The sequence below is a fragment of the Bubalus kerabau genome, chromosome 2 (assembly GCF_029407905.1).
Source record: "Bubalus kerabau isolate K-KA32 ecotype Philippines breed swamp buffalo chromosome 2, PCC_UOA_SB_1v2, whole genome shotgun sequence".
In the NCBI taxonomy this organism is placed as follows: Eukaryota; Metazoa; Chordata; class Mammalia; order Artiodactyla; family Bovidae; genus Bubalus; species Bubalus kerabau.
The window spans coordinates 49,544,318-49,563,607 of NC_073625.1; the positions used below are offsets into that span (position 1 = coordinate 49,544,318).

The 19,290-nt window shown below is 51.7% G+C and overlaps 1 protein-coding gene across 1 annotated transcript in view; it reads left to right on the forward strand.

Annotated features, from left to right (window-relative positions):
* URB1 (URB1 ribosome biogenesis homolog) overlaps window positions 1–16,246 on the forward strand; it is a 78,998-nt gene extending 62,752 nt beyond the window's left edge. The window contains exons 31-39 of the mRNA XM_055567690.1: window positions 4,813–4,973; window positions 5,412–5,523; window positions 7,391–7,497; window positions 8,211–8,354; window positions 9,457–9,566; window positions 11,443–11,640; window positions 13,098–13,339; window positions 13,744–14,316; window positions 15,482–16,246. Of these exons, the coding sequence (XP_055423665.1) occupies window positions 4,813–4,973; window positions 5,412–5,523; window positions 7,391–7,497; window positions 8,211–8,354; window positions 9,457–9,566; window positions 11,443–11,640; window positions 13,098–13,339; window positions 13,744–14,316; window positions 15,482–15,663 (1,829 nt within the window). The 3' untranslated portion in view covers window positions 15,664–16,246. The remainder of the gene's footprint in view (window positions 1–4,812; window positions 4,974–5,411; window positions 5,524–7,390; window positions 7,498–8,210; window positions 8,355–9,456; window positions 9,567–11,442; window positions 11,641–13,097; window positions 13,340–13,743; window positions 14,317–15,481) is intronic.
* Window positions 16,247–19,290: the final 3,044 nt, after the last annotated feature.

The window sequence follows — 19,290 nt, forward strand, 5'->3', positions numbered from 1 at the left end:
TTGTGCTGAGAATTCAGCATTTACTCTCTTACCAACTTTCATATATGGCATACAATAGTGTTAATTATGGAGAAGGCAATGGCACCCCACTCCAGTACTCTTGCCTGGAAAATCCCATGGACGGAGGAGCCTGGAAGGCTGCAGTCCATGGGGTCACTGAGGGCTGGACACGACTGAGCGACTTCACTTTCACTTTTCACTTTCATGCATTGGAGAAGGAAATGGCAACCCACTCCAGTGTTCTTGCCTGGAGAATCCCAGGGACAGGGAGCCTGGTGGGCTGCCATCTATGGGGTCGCACAGAGTCGGACACGACTGAAGCGACTTAGCAGCAGTGTTAATTAAATTTATTGTATTGTGCGTTATATCCCTAGTACTTATTTATTATAGTTGGGAGTTTGTATGTTTTGACTCCCTTCATCACTTTTCCCTCCTGTCCCTTGGCGTCTGGTAGCCACAAATCTGATCTCTTGCTCTGGGTTTGTTTGTTTGTTGTTTTTCAACTGTAGTTGACCTACAGCATTATTAGTTCCTGGTGCATAACGTAATGATTTGATGTTTCTATACGTTTCAAAATGATCGCTGCTCCATCCTGTTACATAAAATCTGCATCTTGAGATTAAAAGTGGTTTCTTGTAGACAGCAGACACTGGGTTTTGTTTTTTCATCTAGTCTGACCATGTTACTGTTACTCAGTCTCGGTCATGTCTTTTAATTTTATGGCTGCAGTCACCATCCACAGTGATTTTGGGGCCCAAAAAAATAAAGTCTGTCGCTGTTTCCTTTTTTTTTCCCCATCTATTTGCCATGAAGCAATGCTTTTTAATTGGAATGTAAATACCATTTAATGTTGATTATTGATCTGATTCCACTTCATTTATTGACTTTTAGCAGTAATTAGTTTGTGTGCTTGTGAGTGTGTGTACGTGTGTGTGTGTGTTGGTTGCTTGGGTTTATTATATACACATTCAGTGTATTGTGGTTTACCTTCAAGTGCCATTATAGCCTTCGTGGGCGGCAGAAGCGCCTTAGAATAGTCTCTCTTCCCTCCTGCTCTCATGCTGTAAGTGTCATACGTTTCCGTCCATACGTTAAAGATCTCACAATATGTGGTTATTTTTGCTTCAAACTGTCAATCACCTTTTAAAGGGATTTAAATGTTTTTGTTTATCCCATAGTCATCATTTCGTGTTCTCTTCATTCTTTAATTTCCATATTCTCTCATTTTCCTTCTTCCCAAAACACTTCTTTTAAGAATTCTTGACGTTCATGGCTGTCGGTGATCCATTCTTTCAGCTTTTAAAACATCTTAACTTCTGAAAGATTTTCATGGGGTATAAAGTTCTAGGTTGACAAGTTTTTTTCTTATTGTGTGTTAAAGATGTTGACGCCTTGATTCTAGATTGCATTGTTTCTAACAGGAAATCTGCTGCCGTTCTTATCTCTGCTCCTCTTTGTGTTTTGAGACCACTTTTAAGATTTTTTTTAATCATTGTTTTCAAGCAATTTGATTATGATAAACTTGGGTATAATTTTATTTATTTATTTTTTTATTGTCTTGGTCCTGTAGGTTTGTAGTTTTTCAAGTTTGGAAGAGTTTTGGCCATTATTTCTTCATTTTCAGGGACTCCACTTCCACATGGATTAGCCTGCTTGAAATCGTCCCACAAATGCTCATGTTTTTAGAATTCTGTTTTCTCTCTGTGTTTCTCTATGTTTCAGTCTGGTTAAATTCTTTTGTGTCTTCAAGTTCACAGATCTTTTTTTCTGCAGTGTCTAATCTTCTGATCAGCTTATCTAGTACATTTTTCTTTTTTGTTTGTTTTGTTGAAGTATAGTTAATTTACAGTGTTGTTAGCTTCAGGTATACAACAAAATGATTCAGTTATATAAGAATATATCTATTATTTTCCCTTATAGGTTATTACAAAATATTGAGTATAGTTCTTTGGGCTATAAGGTAGGCCTTTTTTTCCCTCATGTAGTAGTGCATGTATGTTAATTCCATACTCCTAATTTATTTCTCCTCCCTGGTCCTTTGGTAACCATAAAGAAGTTTATTTTTTTTTTAAAGATTCCACATATAGGCAATGCTATGCTAAGTCACTTTAGTCATGTCCGACTCTGTGTGACCCCATAGATGGCAGCCACCAGGCTCCCCCGTCCCTGGATTCTCCAGGCAAGGAACACTGGACTGGGTTGCCATTTCCTTCTCCAATGCATGAAAGTGAAAAGTGAAAGCGAAGCCACCCAGTCGTGTCCAACCCTCAGGGACCCCATGGACTGCAGCCTACCAGGCTCCTCCATCCATGGGATTTTCCAGGCAAGAGGACTGGAGCGGGGTGCCATTGCCTTCTCCGCATATGGGCAATATCATGTGTTATTTCTCTCTCTCGGGCTTACTTCGGTTAGTGTGATAACCTCTAAGTTCATCTGCATGTTGCTGCAAGTGGCACTTTGTTCTTTTTATGGCTGAGTAATATCGTCGTACAAATGCACCGCATCTTCTTTATGCACCCTCCGTGGATGGGCGTTCAGGTTGCTTCCGCGTCTTAGTTATCGTGAGTGCTGCTGCAGTGGACGTCAGGGTGCATTATCTCTTCCAGTTACGCTTGTCTGCAGATACACGCCCAGGAGTGGGGTTGCTGAATCATATGTTAGCTCTATTTTTAATTTTTTAAAGAAACCCCCATTCTGTTCTTCTTAGTGCCTGCACCAGTTTACGCTGTCAACAGTTCATCCAGTGCATTTTTCATTTCAGAAATTTAAAATTTTTATCTCGAGAAGCCTGACTAGGATTTTCTTACCTTCCATGTCTCTACTTAACACACCCAGTCTTTCCTCTAGCTTCTTTGCATTTATTTGTATATTTTTAGCTGTGCTGGGTCTTCATGGCTGCACGGCCTTTTCTCTTGTTGTGGCGTGCAGGCTCAGTTGTTGTAGTTCCCGGGCTCTAGAGCACAGGCTCAATAGTTGTGGCCCACGGACTTAGTTGCTCCAAGGCAAGTGGGATTTTCCCAGACCAGGGATTGAACCCGCGTCTCCTGCATCAACAGGCAGATTCTTTACCACTGAACCACCAGGGAAGTCCATCCTCTAGTTTCCTGAGCATGTAGAATTCAGTGCTGCTAACTTTATAAATGTCTTTGTCTACTAATTCTGTTATCTGTGTCATTTACAAGTCATTTCCAAATAGTAAGTTTTTCTCTTCACAATGGGCCATGTTCCTGCTTGTTTGACTGTCTGGCAGTTTTTACTGGAAGCCAGACATTGTGAGTTTTACCTCCTTTGGGGCAGGGTATTTTTGGTATTCTTGTAACATGTTGTTTAGCTTTGTTCTAGTACACATTCAAGTTTCTTAGAAATGGTTTGATCCTTTCCAGTGTTGCTTACAAGCTCTGTTAGTTGGGACCAGAGCAACATTTAGTCTGGAAGGACCTTTGCCACACAAGTGAGGTGACATGCCCTGAGCCCACTACCTTGTCCCTGGGTGCTGCGGGGACTTGGCCCTGGCTGGTGGGAGCCTGGGGTTGTCTCTGCTCAGCCCTCTGGGTGGTTCTTTCCCAGCCTGGGGTGGCTTGCTCACACGTGCTTGCCGACGGGCGTCCTCTCAGTGGAGCACTCTTCTCTCAGGCTTGGCCTTGTGAACTCCAGCCCCTTGACCTCCCAGGCCCCCTTCCCCCAGCTCTGTGTCCTCAACTCAGAGCTGCCTGGGCTCTGCCTCAGTTTGCCCTGCTGTGCACGGCTTGGGAACTCTCCAGGTGTGAGCTGGAACGATCGAAGGGTCACCTGGTTTCCCGTCTTCAGGGATCACCGTCCTCTGTTGCTCCATGTGCAGTGTCTTGAAAATCCTTAGTTCATGCCTTCAGTTTTTTCAGTTGGACAGATAAGTCTCTTTCCTGTCTCTCTCCTGGCTGGAAGTGGAAATGCTGGTCCTTCTGCGACACGGTGAGAGAGCTGAGAAAGGGGAGGGGACCTGTGCGTAAGTGGCTTCCAGGAGCTCTTGCTGCTTCTGAGGAGGAAGAGAGCTCGCATGATGCGTGGGTTCCCGTCCCTGGCGTGACTCAGCCCCTCTCAGCCCTGTCACCCCAAGGCAGGGACTGCAGGCACACCCACAGGTCCTCCACCTTGTGGTTCCTACACTTTTGGACAGCCACCCGTTTGAGGACCGTTATGTGTCTATATAGCTGTTTGGACTAGGAAGAAGTAGCTATTATCATTCTTTTTCTTGATTTATTTTTAGCTTTTCTTTTTGTTTAAACTGTGGACATTATCTTTTTAAGTCTTAAACTTTGGGGAGAGATGAGAAAAGAAAAAAGAGTTTGACTTGTAGAAAATATTATCAGTGGTATATATATTGGTTTATCTTTTATTGAGGGTACATTCCAAGTTCACTCATCCGACTGACTACGCTGGCTTTTCCTGCTGAGTCCCTTCCCCCTAACCTCAGGCTTCTTCATGCTGGGACCTCAGTGGTGGGTCCTGATGTCACCTCTGACACCTCTGAACATCTCTGATGTTCTCCGACTCCTTGGGTATTTGTGCGAAGTAATGAAGGAGTCCTCGTTGGGATTTATAAGTGTCTCAGAGACTGAAGGCATGTGATTGCTGCCGTGGGAGGGGACAGTCTTTTAGACAGCCACAGCAGAACCTAAGGGAGCAGGAGAGGGGCTTGCATGTCTGTGTCCGGCACGCACACACGTTGCTGATGATCATAAACTGCAAAAGGAAATGGAACTCTGTGCTGCACGCGTGTCATGGAGTCATTGTGTGTGTGTGTGTGTAGTTAACGCTCTGTTTTATCTCCCTCAGAATTTGTGGTGGATTGTAGAAAATTCGTGGATTCAAATGCTCTGGGCCTGACTGTCGCGGCCCTCAGTAGCTACGACCCACAGATGCGCGCCGCGGCCTACGCGGTGCTGGCGGCCTACTACTCGCAGCTGGAGGGGGCGCGCTTCCGGGAGCAGCCCCAGGTGAGCGGGACTGAGGGGGCCTGGAGGGAAGATTTCCTGAAGAACTCAGAGGCGTTGCCCAGAGACTCGGATACAGAACCGAAGTCTTGTCTCCTCCTGGCGGGGTGGGGGGTGGTGCCGGAGGTCATCTTGGGTCCTCAGCCCTGGGTGGTAGAGAGAGGTCTCCCCTTACAAGAACCCTTCCTGTGTCATGGAGGGCAGAGCAGGTCTCATTTCTGCCGACTGCTTCCTTGATCTGAACTCAGGTCACAGCAGCTGTCAGCCAGGACGCACAGAGCCTCAGAAGCCACGCCCTGAGGTGCTGGTGGGGGCTGTGAGCCCCTGGATGTGAGGAGTGGGCCACCCTGCAAAGCCATGGATTAGGCTGCCCGAGACAAGGCTGGTCACAGCTGCTCTGCAAATTCCCCCCCCGACCCCGCCCTTTTTCCTGCTTTTAAGGTACTGTACCTGTTGGACGTGGTCAGGAATGGCATCCGAACCAAGAACATGAGACTCACCTTCACCCTGACTCTCTTCATTGCCAAGGCAGCCTTGCAGATTTTGAAACCAGGTACCACTGCTAGAACTGGGTCGGGGTGAGGTGGAAATTCTGAGGCTGAGTGAGCCCATTTGGTTACGTTAATCCCACTGGCATAACCGGTCCACAGCACGTGTGTGACGGTCACAAGTGCAAGGTGCAGGAGAATGTGTGTGAACGTGAAGGGGGACGAGCGTGTGTTCCTATCTGCCTGCAGGCATGTAAAGCTGCGGTAAAGGCAGATCACAGCTCCACCAGGGGGCCTGTTGAGGGAGTCACAGATGTGCATGCGTGCTTGCAGGGGCCTGACGCAGAGGCCCCACCGGTGCTGGCAGCCGCGCTCCACGCTTGGGGGTCAGCGTCGGCACAGCTCACCGGCGGGACGACAAGCGGCTTGTGGGTCCCTGTGCCCGTGTCACCAGGGCGCAGGACATGGCTCCGCTTGGTCCTCACAGCCGCCCAGTGTCGGGGTGGTCTGAGCACGAGTCAATCATGGGACCTTTTCTTTTTGTCACTAGTGAAAAGTTACAGAATGTTGATGCCGTTAGGGACCACAGGGCTCTGCAGGTAATGTGGTTGTTTTCAGACAAGGAGACAGCCCTCCAGCCGAAGGTTAACCCCAAGGTTAAGTCGCTTCAGTCACGTCTGTCCCTTTGTGACCCTATGGACTGTAGTCCGCCAGGCTCCTCTGTCCATGGGATTCTCCAGGCAAGAATATTAGAGTCGGTTGCCATTTCCTCCTCCAGGGCATCTTTCTGACTCAGGGATTGAACCCGCATCTCTTAGGTCTCCTGCATCGGCAGGTGGATTCTTTACCACTAGCGCCACCTGGGATTCCAAATAGTTTGTCGGAGGCCCGGCAATTAGTCTGCAGTCAAGTTGCTGTTGGAATTCAGATCAGATTTTCATCTGCTCCTGTATCATTTTTATTACATGTTTTTTTTTTTAGCCTTAGAAATTATGGGAGGGAAGAAGGTAATTAGCCATTTAGACTCTAAAGAAACAGGATCTTCAGAGAAAATGTCCTAGCCGAGGTCATGAGGGATAGTCTTGGCCTCCCATCCAGTCTGTGCCCCGCAGTCAGCTGTCCCGCGTCAGACCTCATGTCAGTGCGGGGGCTCAGGGCAGCAGTCTTGGATGGGCTGTGAGGCTGCAGGTGCTTTGGATAAATGGGAGATGACGGTCCAAGGGTGAGACCAGGGGAGGAGGTGTCGGCCCTGTCGCATCCCAGAGCCCAGTGACCCAGGGCAGGCCTGAGCCCCCTTTGCTGCGGAAGCTCCCTCAGCGGGAGGCCGATGAGCCGGTATTCGTTCGCCCCGGAAGCTCCCTCAGCGGGAGGCCGATGAGCTGGTATTCGCCCTGTGCTGTCTTTGGTGTCGCAGCCCGCGCTCTGCCCACCAGCTGATTGGAGCTTAGGCTGATGCCTCGGAGGGAGTGGTATCAGCAAAGAACTGGACATCTCCTGAGCCGTGAGAGAAGCCCTTATGCCGTGTAGACCTAATGTGTCTTACTGCATTTTAATTCTTGAGAACTGATCGCCTGGATGAGAATTAGAAAGCCCCGTGGGGGCAGGGATTTCTGTCTGACCCTCCCCCCGGGACCCCGCTCCCCAACTCCACCGGGTCATGGGGTGTCCTTTTGGCGCCATCCTGAGTGCCAGTCAGGCTTCCCTGGTGGCTCAGACGGTAAAGCGTCTGTCTGCAATGCAGGAGACCTGGGTTTGATCCCTGGGTCGGAAAGATCCCCTGGAGAAGGAAATGGCGACCCACTCCAGTACTCTTGCCTGGAAGACCCCATGGATGGAGGACCTGGTAGGCTACAGTCCATGGGGTCGCAAAGAGTAGGACATGACCGAGCAACTTCACTTTCCCTTTGAGTGACAGTCTGCTTGTGTTCACAGAGGAGCATATGTACATGAAGATCAACAAGTTCCTGCTGTCCCACGAGTACCTGAACATGAGCAAAGTTCCAGGCTTCTACCAGTTCTTCTACAGCTCGGACTTCGAGGTAGCGCCCTGCCCTGAGGTCCACAGGGCCCCCAGTCTCCTAAGTGGGATGCTCAGCCACCGCGCCAACTCGTCCCTGCAAAGACTTGTCGGCTGCAGAGCACAGGCTGGGGTGGAGTGTGGGGGTCGGGTCGGGGGCAGGCGGGCCTGCCTGTGAAAACGCTTTCCAGTCCACACCGTGATTCTCGGGTGACTTCTCAGACCTCACAGACTGCAGAGGACTTGAGTCACAGCCTCCTCACGGTTATTTTCTGGGTGAATCACGGGGTTAACTATTGATGTGCTTTTATGGAACATATGAGCACAGTTGAGGTCTTCCCTGTAGCTCAATGGTAAAGAGTTCTCCTGCAATGCAGGAGACCAGGGTTCGATCCCTGGGTCAGGAATATCCCCTGGAGAAGGGAATGGCAATCCACTCCAGTATTCTTGCCTCGAAAATCCCATGGACAGAGGAGACTGGCGGGCTACAGTCTGTGGGGTCGCAAAGAGTCGGACACGACTGAGGACCTGGTCCTTTATTCCTGACCCAGAGAAATGGAAGCAGAGAGGAGAGAGGGAGGGTTTTTAATGACAGACCCAGAAACGGAGGGTCGGGGGCTGCCATGCTGCAGTCTTCACCACCCCTTGAAAATAGTGGTGCTGGAAGAGTTTTCAGGAAAAAAAAAAGAGCCTTCACATGTTTAACGACGGTCTCTTGTTTGCGGGGCTTTACAGCAGAAGACGGAGCGGGAGTGGGTCTTGGGGCTCCTCCGCCAGGGAATGCGGGACAAGCACTGCTTCGAGCTGTGCGCCAGGCGGGGCGTCCTCCACATCGTCCTGTCCTTCTTCAGCAGCCCACTGTGCGATGAGGCGGCCCAGGTAGGCGCCCCCAGCGGCTGAGGGCTGGGGGGGCCTTCGCTCGGGGTTCCACCACCTGCAAGTCCTGCCCCGTGGACCCTCACCTGACCGCCTGCTTCAACATTAGCTTCCCGGCCCTCACCTGGGCCCAGGGCCATCCTGGAGGGAGGCGGGTGTAAGGAACCAGGAGGTTCTGGGCAGCCGAGAGCTCTGGAAACATGACTGAGGCACTTCCAGACACGCGCAAGCCACCAGCGTGTCACGTAATACAGAAACTGCAGGTCATCAGACCTTGGCTGGAAAAGGAGTCGGGCTTTGAAACCGCCTGCCTCACAGCTGACAGGGAGTCTGCACAAGTTCTGTCCCTGGAGCAAGAAATCTTGTGGAGTGAGACGTTAACTAGGAAAGGCATATGGGGTTTTGATGAGTTTCTAGCCTGATCAGTGTCTGTCTCTGGCATCACCTAAAATATGGGTAAAGAGGAATGAGTCTGCATAACTGGAATTTGAGTACGGTAGATTTCTACTTTTTATGGCATGCAAGAACTCTAATGCACCCAGTTAGGGACTTCCGTGGTGCTCCAGTGGTTAGGACTCCGTGCTTCCACTGCAGGAGGCACGGGTTCAATCCCTGGTCGAGGAACTAAGATTCCCATATGCTGTGTGGTTTGCCAAAAAAAAGTATGTGCAGGGAGGTGGGGGGAGCACCCTGTTAACAGTTCCAGCGGCAGTCGCATCTCTCTGTCCTCTCCACATGGTAAAATGGAGGCGATGAAATGGGCCGCCAGCAGTTCATGGCTGGACTGGCAAAGAGTCTTCACTGTCCCACTCAGGCTGCCAGGATGCGGGGCCGTGTGGTTTGCATGCCATGTCTCCCCTTGTGATGGATTAGTGGGTGGGTGTCCCTGGGCTGGCACTCTCCCTGTGGCCATCTGTGTCCTCTGGCTATTGAGGTGGGGCGGGTGGTCCCGCACGGCCACCATTCCCGCAGACCTGGCAGATGTCACGTGCAGCGACCGCCTGTGGAGTGGGGACACATTGTTCTGTTTTTAAGGCCTTCCCTGGTTCGGGTAACTCAGGTTATTCCCATGGAAGACCAATGACTTTTTGCTTGGGGTTGACAGAACTGGATTCTGGAGATTCTGCAGAATGCTGCCCGGAATGCCAGGTCTGCCTATGAGATGCTGCGGGACTACAGCCTCCTGACGTGGGTCCTAAACATCCTGGAAAGCAAGTAAGCACCTTATGTCCTGGGAAGAGGGGTTGGGCAGGGGTAGGGGAGGGGAGCGCATGCGCACTGGGCATGGGGCGGGGTGGGGGGGGAAGGGCGCACATGCGTGCTGGGCGTTGGGGAGAGTACGCATGCATGCTGGGTGTGGGGGTGGGGAAGCGCATGCGCACTGGGCATCCGGGCGAGGGGGAGCACGTGCATGCATGGTGGGCATGGGGTGGGGTGGCGTGGGGCATGGGACTGCATGTTATCTGGGCATGGGGCGGGTATAGGCAGAACGCATGCAAGCATGCTGGGCATCAGGCAGAGGGGCGTGGGATGAGACCATGAGATCATGGCAGCTCCTGCAGCTCCAGTGTCCGCTGGGAGATTCCAGGAGAGTCCGTTCCCCAAAACAGCGTCCTCTACACCACCTTTCTGTTTCTCCTGCACGGCCCAGGCTGCTCTCTGGGAGTGGGGTTCTCTCCGAAGTTTCGAGGCCGCTGCCCTCCCTGAGGCAGAAACAGGGAGCCTCGGGTTTCGGGAGCGATGGCTCATGCGGTGATGTGGGTTCGGCACTCCACTTCCGCCCAGGGTCGAGGTGCCCTGCTAAGAGTCCGTACCGGAGCCGCATCAAGGGCTGGCGTGGCTATCTTGTCTTGTGACGGGGGCTGCTGTCACTAGGTACCTCAAATGACACGGATTCGTTTTCTCACCTCCCGAGGGCCGGCGTGGTCGGCCTTGGTGAGAGCCCTCTTCCCGGTGTCCGCACTGCCAACTGTGTCGTGTCCCGGCAGGGAGAGAGAACGAGAGCGCTCTGGTCTTTTTTGCTTCTTGACAGACAGTGACAGTGAAAGTCGCTCAGTCGTGTCCGACTCTTTGCGACCCCATGGACTATACAATCGATGGAATTCTCCAGGCCAGAATACTGGAGTGGGTAGCCTTTTCCTTTTCCAGAGGGTCTTCCCAACCCAGGGATTGAACTCAGGTCTCCTGCATCGCAGGCGAATTCTTTACCAGCTGAGCCACAAGCTTCTTACAGGGTGCTAATCCGGTCATGGGGCTCCATCCTCACGACCTCATCTAAACCTAATGACCTCCCAAAGGCCCCACCTCCAAATACAGTCACAGCGGTGGTTGGGGCTTCTACCTGTGAATGGTGGGGCTTCTACCTGTGAATGGTGGGGCGGGGAGGAAGGGCACACAGTTCAATCCATAACATGATCTGTTTTGATTCCTAACAGTCTCCTGCCTCTGAGGCTGTGTGAAAAGATGAAGACTCTTGTCTCAGCAGACAGCCCCTCAGTGGCAGGAATCTTTCCTTCAGACAGCTGTCTGTGATAATAATTCTGGGAATATCCAGACTCTTTGCACCCCCCCCCCCTTTTATTTTCTTTCTTTCTTCTTTTGTGCATTTTTTTTAAAGAATTTAAAATTTTTTCTCCTAAAGAAAGTAGTATCTTCTTTCCAAAGGCTGCACTGGCTGAATGTCTGCTCCTGGCTGTTACCTCTGTGCTTCAGAGTGGGTTGTTCTCATGGGCAGGGAGGCTCTCCATTCCGTGCCACAGAGGCTCTGGAGTATCTCTTAGATGGGACTGGGGAGAAAGGAGGGTTGGTGAGAAAGTTTCTTTCACCAGAAAGTTTCTGGTGAGAAAGGAGGGTTGCGCCCTGGGATGGAGCTGCGTTTTGTAGCAGACACCCTGTCTTGCCTTAGGTGCTATGCCTGTCCGGGGCTGCAGTGGCTGAGTGAGCGCATAAAAGGGTTGGAGGCTGGGGAAGAAGCCAGCCCCTTGGGGTGGCCACCACCATCACCGTCTCCTCCCTGGTTCCCGCGCACCCCTCCAGGAGATGGGAGGAGAGGGTGTGACAGAGAGCTGACTCTCCCCATATTTGGCTTCAGGTTTCTGGAGACCGAGCTGCTTTCCAACCTCATCTCCTTGCTGCACACACTGTGGGTGACCACGCTGGGCAACAGAGAAGTGGAGGCCGGGGCACAGCCTCCCTGCAAGCCTGGGTCCCAGGATCCCCCGAAGCTGCTGGCCCTGCACCTGGTGGACGAGTTCCTCTACATTCTCCTTGTGCTCACGAAGCACCTGAGGTGAGCCCCTCCCCTCGGTCCCGGCTCCACAGGTGGGCTCTGGGCCAGGCCTGTGGTCCTTGTGGCGACCTCAGGACACCATTTCCGCTGCTCCTCTTTAACAGTTAGACTTTTGAGGTTCCTTTCCAGGCCAGGAGAACTTAACACACTCAGAAAACCTGCAGCCTGTCATGCCAGATCATTTTTAGCAGGCAAACCATCTATTTGGATATTTGGATTCAAACACTCAAAATGATGTTTTGTAGAAAGAACATGTTTTCCGTGATTTTAAACCTAAGAAACTTAAGCTGTTCCCAAACTCACCTCCACCTGTATTAGCCTGCACAGGCTCCCTTTCAGCCATGAATTTCCTGGAAAATTTCAGTGTTTTCCCCTTGGAATTACACACTTGGTTTCCCCAGGAGAACTCAGCGCTTGTCAGATTCTACTGTGTTAGAGAAAATACACCATGTCCTCATACTTCTGATGTGGGAACAGAGGTGTGCTGATTGGAACTAGACGATGGATAGCGAATGGATTGCATCTCAGAGTGAAAACCTTGATAAAGAATAGGGCATTTCATTTTCTGTTGTTCTGAAATCAGCTATTGAATCCACGCTGGGTAGCCATGTTTCTTATTTTCAGTTCAGTTCAGTCCCTCAGTCGTGTCCGACTCTTTGTGACCGCATGGACTGCAGCACGCCAGGCTTCCCTGTCCATCCCCAACTCCCAGAGTTTACTCAAACTCATATCTGTTGAGTCAGTGATGCCATCCAGCCATCTTAGCCTCTGTCGTCCCCCTCTCCTGCCTTCAGTTTTTCACAGCATCAGGGTCTTTATTTTACAGTTGTCCAAATACGCATGGCAGCCCACTCCAGCATTCTTGCCTGGGAAATTCCATGGACACAGGAGCCTGGCAGGCTACAGTCCATGGGGGTCACAAAGAATCGGACACGACCTTGCAACCAAACCACCACCAAAGACACATTGGTCTCTGAAAACTGGTTGTAATTCAGAATAACAACTGTATCAATAAATGTGAAAACGGTTAGAGCAGACAGTTTGGAATTTTAAATTCCTTAGAACTAGGAGGAATATATGTCCTTCTGCTGCCCTCCGTTAGGTTTGGCCATGAGTGTTGCTATCCCAGAGCTTTTCTTGGCCTTTAGTTCCTGAGTTGGAGAGGATCCAGTGGTCCTGGAGTTGTTAGCGGGGCAGCTGGCACCCTGACCCTCGCCCGGTTTCCAGAGAACTTTCTGTGCCTCCAGGGTGGAGGTTGGACCCTGGTCCCCTGTCCTCCTCCCCTGCGGAGGTGCTGGGCTCCATCCCCTGGTCTGTTGGAAAGGGCTGCCCGAGCTGTGGGTGGACCGTCGGCACCTCAAGTCTGTGGCTTGTCTGCTGCCCGGCCACCCAGGTCCTGGGGCTGCAGGCGATGAGGCGGCCTCGCCCAGCCTGGGATCGTGGACTCCCCCCCACAGGCCCACCTTGGCCTCCGCCCAGCTGACCGGCTTCTTCGGGGCGCTCGACTCGGTCCTGAGGTACCGGGCCACCGTGCTGCAGGCCTTCAAGGACATGAACCGTCTGACCGTGAACGCCACGGTGCTGTCCACCCGGGACGTCCTTGTGCTCCTGCACAAGTGGAGCCTCATCGAGAGAGACGTCCGGCTCCAGGAGGACCTGAGGGCCGCCACGGAAAAGTGCCAAGTCCGGGAGCTGCTGAGTGAGTGTCCGCTGCGTGGTTCTGTCTCATCTCTCACTCCCCAGGCATGCTGGCTGCCCTCCCCACCCCCCAGAGCAGCTGGCGTCTCCCCCCCACCTCTGAGCAGCATGTCCACAGCTGCCAAGGCTTAGAGACAGGGTCTGTGTGTCTTCATAGCACTCGAGGGAGATGGGGCCCCGGCTCCCGCTCCCCTGTGCTCAGCTGTTACAATAGCGGTGATGACGGTCACAGGGAAACACTGACCCTGCCCGAGCTCCAGGCTGGGTGCGTCCTATGGGAACCCAGCTCTGAGCTGTGCCCTCCCCTGCGTGGATGCCCCACCCTCTGCATCTCTGTGGGGACGGAGAAGCGGGGAACGGCAGTCTGATGCCTTTTCTCTTTTCCTCTGTGTGTGCGGGTAACAGAGATGCTCAAGGAGAAGAACAAGCCCAGTGCACCAGCCCGAGCCAAAGGCATGCGGGCCCGGAAGCGGAGACCTGGCGAGGCGGAGGAGGCGGCCGACCCCGAGCTGTCGGCGTCCACCCTGGAGGCGTGCAGCGGCCTCCTGAGGTCCATCCTGACCCACTGGGCGCCCGAGTTCCCCAGTGCCGACCCAGAGCGTGAAGACCCGGGCCCCGTGGGTGCCGTCGCCTCCCTGGTAGCCAGCTGGGTGCTGCGCTCCGCGGCCGGGAGTACCCTTGGCCGGGCGGATGCGGCGGGCCTCCTGGGCTGGCTCAAGAGCCACGTCCTGCCACAGCCGGCGGTGGTGGCTGAGCTTCTCCGCGATGGCGCCGTGACGAGCAGCCTGTTCCGCCTGTACAGCCGGTTCTGCAGTGCTGCGGAGCCGGCGGGACCGGAGGACCGCTTGGCCGGCCTCTTTAACGCCGTCCTGCTACACCTGGTGGCAGCCCGGGGCACCGCGGGGATCCCCCTCCAGCCGGTGCTCGAGACCGTCCACCTCTCCTCCCTGGACTCCGAGGAGGATGCGGACACACGAGGTAACGTGGGGGGCAGGGCCCGGAGACTGCAGACCGCGCAGGATGGGCCTGGGGCCAAGAGCGCTTCCCGTTCTCACAGCCTGCGGGTGCTGTCAGTGAAGCCTTGTGGGGAGGACGGCCCTCAGCACGGGTCTGTAGAGCACGGAGAGTCAGCCCCTGGGTCCTGAGTGTGTGTGGGGGGAGGGGAGGGGGTAGGCCCCGCCTCTGCCTTCAGGTGAGACCTTGATGGAAGGGGAAACAGTGGAGAGGAACGCCCTCCGGATGGCCTTGTGTACCCCTGGGGACGCTGCGTGGCTTTCTAACTTCTTACTGTTATCTCACGCAGAGAATTAGATTGCACCCCGTGGTCACAAGCACACACACTTGCACATACAGGCACCCGAGTCACAGTTCATATGCGTGGCGTTTAGTGGGGGCTTGATAAAGGTGTGGGGGCTTCCCCAGTGGTGTTAGCAGTGAAGAACCTGCCTGCCAGTGCAGGAGATGTGAGAGATGCAGGTTCGATCCCTGAGTGGGGAACATCCCCCGGAGGTGGGCAGGGCAGCCCACCCCAGCATTCTCGCCTGGGGAATCCCCACAGACAGGAGCCCAGGGGGTGACAGTCCATGGGGTTGCAGAGTCAGACACGACTGAGCAACCTAGCACACGATACAGGCGTGCCTGCATGGATGAGGCACCGGCAAAGACCGTAGGAGGATAGCAGGGAGTTTGTGGGCATGTGCAGGGGGCTCCTCCGCTGTCGGGAGGGTTGGCCCTTCAGGGAGGGCTGGAGGGGGCTGGAGACTGGGCAGGGCCACAGCCCGGCAGGTGAGCTCACCTGGTCGCAGGGGGCCCTGCTGTCTCCCCTGGCCTGCAAACCTCACCTGTGCCTGTGGCCCAAGGGTCACCCCTCCCAAACTTCAGTTGTGGTTCTTGGCCTGGGTGGGTCAGCACCAAGGAAGAGGCTTACATTCAACACACAGTCATCATGTGAGAAAAGAGAGGTTTTAAAACTAACAGGAAAGATGAACCCAGCAGTTAAGTACAGGCAGGACTAACGTATCCACATGCTCACCGCAGGTTGCCACCTGGGGCCGAGTGAGCCCCAGGTCACCGTGCGTGGGGTGGGTGGCTCGTTCCCAGCTGACTGGCTTGCGTCCTAACATCCTCGTTGTCCCTTCCTCAGCCGCCGCTGCGTTCCTGGTATCTCTGTACGTTAAGGACATCTGGCTGGGGGCCCAGCGGCCAGACACCCTCCTGAGCCACGTCCGGATGGTCCTTGACACCGCAGAGGACTCGGGAAGGGGCAACGAGGAGGCTGTCGTCCGGCTCTGCAGGGACATTGCGGCCACAGTCCCTGACACCTGACTCCTGCGGCTGGCACCTCCGGCTCCAGGTTTCAGGAGTCGGGTTGAGTCGGGGATTTCCATGGAAGGCCTGTGAGACGCAGGCTGTGCATGTCGACCTGCTGTTCTGACGGGAAACGTTGGCTTCCTTTAGGTGACTGATACATAAGAAGCTCGAGGGACTGTGTATGCAGAGAGGTCAGGGTTACAGTGGGCCTGGGCGGCCCTGGGCCCACGAGCCCTGGTCAGGGAAGACCCTTCCTCTGAGGTGCTTGTTGTTTCTCAGAGAAATACCTCAAACTGAGGTAACGCTAAAGTTGAAATGTCTAAAAGTATACGAGACACAGGAGCATGAAGAAAGATGTTTCAAGTTTCCTCTTCATAAGAAGTCACAGCAAAGCTTTGTGTAACTTTTTGAATCAATAAACCTTTCCAGTATTGTGTTAAAGGTATTTTACTAAATAAAAGGATGTTGTACTAAATTCTTAAAGTATAAAACTATTTTGTCTTCTGCTTGGAAAAGACAGCTTTATATTTTTAAAGATTCCATTTGAAAGCAAGGACTTTGAATTTTATAACTTGTTAATAAATGTCTATTTTTGTTAGATTTGGTGTTTCGTTTTTATTGACTGAATCACAGACTATTTTTGTTCTACAGAAACCTGTATTTTAGAAGTCAGGATTTGACTTTTAAGATTCCTGTATAAATCGATATTGTATCTGACAAACATTGAATATGAAATTTCATGAATTTCATGCCAGGTAAAATTCGGTCCTGTTCATTTGAAGCTCTGCACGTACCCTCGTGCCACGTCGGCACACAACATTCCTGGTCCGTCACTGCGGAGGTGGCTGTTTATTTACCCTTACGGCATTTATCACCTGGAGGAGGTCATGGCAACCCACTCCAGTATTCTTGCCTGGAGAATCACCACGGACAGAGGAGCCCGGTGGGCTACAGTTTATGGGGTGCAGAGTTGGATACAACTGAGCAAACAACCATATGACGTTTATAGCACTGGGAATGGCTTGGTTCCAGCTTAAGCATTCATACCTTTGTTTCCCTCCAGTGTTGTTTAGACTCTTTGGTGTTTTTTTTTTTATATAATGACTTAAGGTTCTTACCTAACAGAAGCATTAGATATTAAGAAGAGGTGGCAAGAATACACAGAAGAACTGTACAAAAAAGATCTTCACAACCCAGATAATCATGATGGTGTGATCACTCACCTAGAGCCAGACATCCTGGAATGTGAAGTCAAGTGGGCCTTAGGTAGCATCACTACAAACAAAGCTAATGGAGGTGATGGAATCCCAGTTGAGCTATTTTAAATCCTGAAAGATGATGCTGTGAAAGTGCTGCACTCAATATGCCAGCAAATTTTGAAAACTCAGCAATGGCCACAGGACTGGAAAAGGTCAATTTTCATTCCAATCCCAAAGAAAGGCAATGCCAAAGAATGCTCAAACTACCGCACAATTGCACTCATCTCACATGCTAGTAAAGTAATTCTCAAAACTCTCCAAGCCAAGCTTCAGCAGTACATGAACCATGAACTTCCAGATGTTCAAGCTGGTTTTAGAAAAGGCAGAGGAACCAGAGATAAAATTGCCAACATCCGCTGGATCATGGAAAAAGCAAGAGAGTTCCAGAAAAACATCTATTTCTGCTTTATTGACTATGCCAAAGCCTTTGACTGTGTGGATCACAATAAACTGTGGAAAATTTTGAAAGATGGGAACACCAGACCACCTGACCTGCCTCTTGAGAAACCTGTATGCAGGTCAGGAAGCAACAGTTAGAACTGGACATGGAATAATAGACTGGTTCCAAATAGGAAAAGGAGTATGTCAAGGCTGTATATTGTCACCCTGCTTATTTAACTTCTATGCAGAGTACATCATGAGAAATGCTGGGCTGGAGGAGGCACAAGCTGGAATCAAGATTGCCAGGAGAAATATCAATAACCTCAGATATGCAGATGACACCACCCTTAAGGCAGAAGGTGAAGAAGAAATAAAGAGACTCTTGATGAAAGTGAAAGAGGAGAGTGAAAAAGTTGGCTTAAAACTCAACATTCAGAAAAACTAAGATCATGGCATCCGGTCCCATCACTTCATGGGAAATAGATGGGGAAACAGTGGAAACAGTGGCTGACTTTATTTTTCTTGCCTCCAAAATCACTGCAGATGGTGACTGCAGCCATGAAACTAAAAGACGCTTACTCCTTGGAAGGAAAGTTATGACCAACCTAGACAGCATATTGAAAAGCAGAGAGACATTACTTTGTCAAAGGTCTGTCTAGTCAAGGCTATGGTTTTTTGAGTGGTCATGTATGATGTGAGATTTGGACTATAAAGAAAAAGCTGAGCGCCGAAGAATTGATACTTTTGAACTGTGGTATTGGAGAAGACTCTTGACAGTCCCTTGAACAGCAAGGAGATCCAACCAGTCCATCCTAAAGGAAGTCAGTCCTGGGTGTTCATTGGAAGGACTAATGTTGAAGCTGAAACTGCAATACTTTGGCCACCTGATGGGAAGAGCTGACTCATTGGGAAAGACCCTGATGCTGGGAGGGATTGAGGGCAGGAGGAGAAGGGGACGACAGAGGATGAGATGGTTGGATGGCATCACCGACTCAATGGACATGGGTTTGGGTGGACTCCAGGAGTTGGTGATGGACAGGGAGGCCTGGTGTGCTTCCGTTCATGAGGTCACAAAGAGTCAGACACGACTGAGTGACTGAACTGACTGACTGACTGAAGGTTCTTACCGAGACAGGAGTAATGCTCTGTGTATTTATCCCCTTCCTACAAGTTGGGCTGATCATCTAGAAGGCAAGGAGTGTTCACTTCTCCTATTCCTTCCCCTGCAAAATACCCACAATGGTGTTCTTAGGATATTCTGAAGCCGGAACGCTATGTTTAGATTCAAGTTGGAAAGACCATGTGGTCCTTTCTCCCTTTGTGCATCTCTGGAGCCCATCATTGTCCCTTCCCCCATCTTCCCTTCTAACCCACTGACCCTGGGTCTGGCTGGCCAAGCCTGGCCCTCACCTGGCAGAAATATTTTTTAGTCACATGAGGTGGGGTGGGGTGAGGTTTGTGGGCTTCATGGTGTGATGCTGGCTCCGGACAATTTGCCCGGAGGAAGCTCAGGCCCTAGAGAACTAGGTCCTTCGGGGGTCTCAGGTCACATGAAGTTACACCCAGCACGGGACCCTCCTGCCAGTTGGGCTCAGGCCCTGCCTGCCGGACCCGGCTGCATGGAAGGTTGTGGCTTGGGTCCCTTGACCACAGTCAGTGAGCCTGGCCGGGCAGGCGCTGTGGAGGGGTGGAGGGGAACTTGGCAGGCCCTTCACAGGTGCCCTAAAAAAGGTGCAGATTCAGCCATGTGAACTGAGAGTCAGTTATAAAAAGAATATTGCAGAAGTAGTAGCTGAAACTAAAAGGTGACATAGTAAAGATTAGTAAATATATTTTCATCTTCATTCATTTGTATTTTATTTTTCTGTCTTCAACGCAAGCATAAGCAGTGAGTGCACTAAATAAAAAGGAGCAGTATTTGTGCCTATTTCCCTCGGTTGGCTGGGCCTGGCTGCCAGCCCAGGATAAATGCATACACGTGCCCCCTGGTGGAGTCATTCTT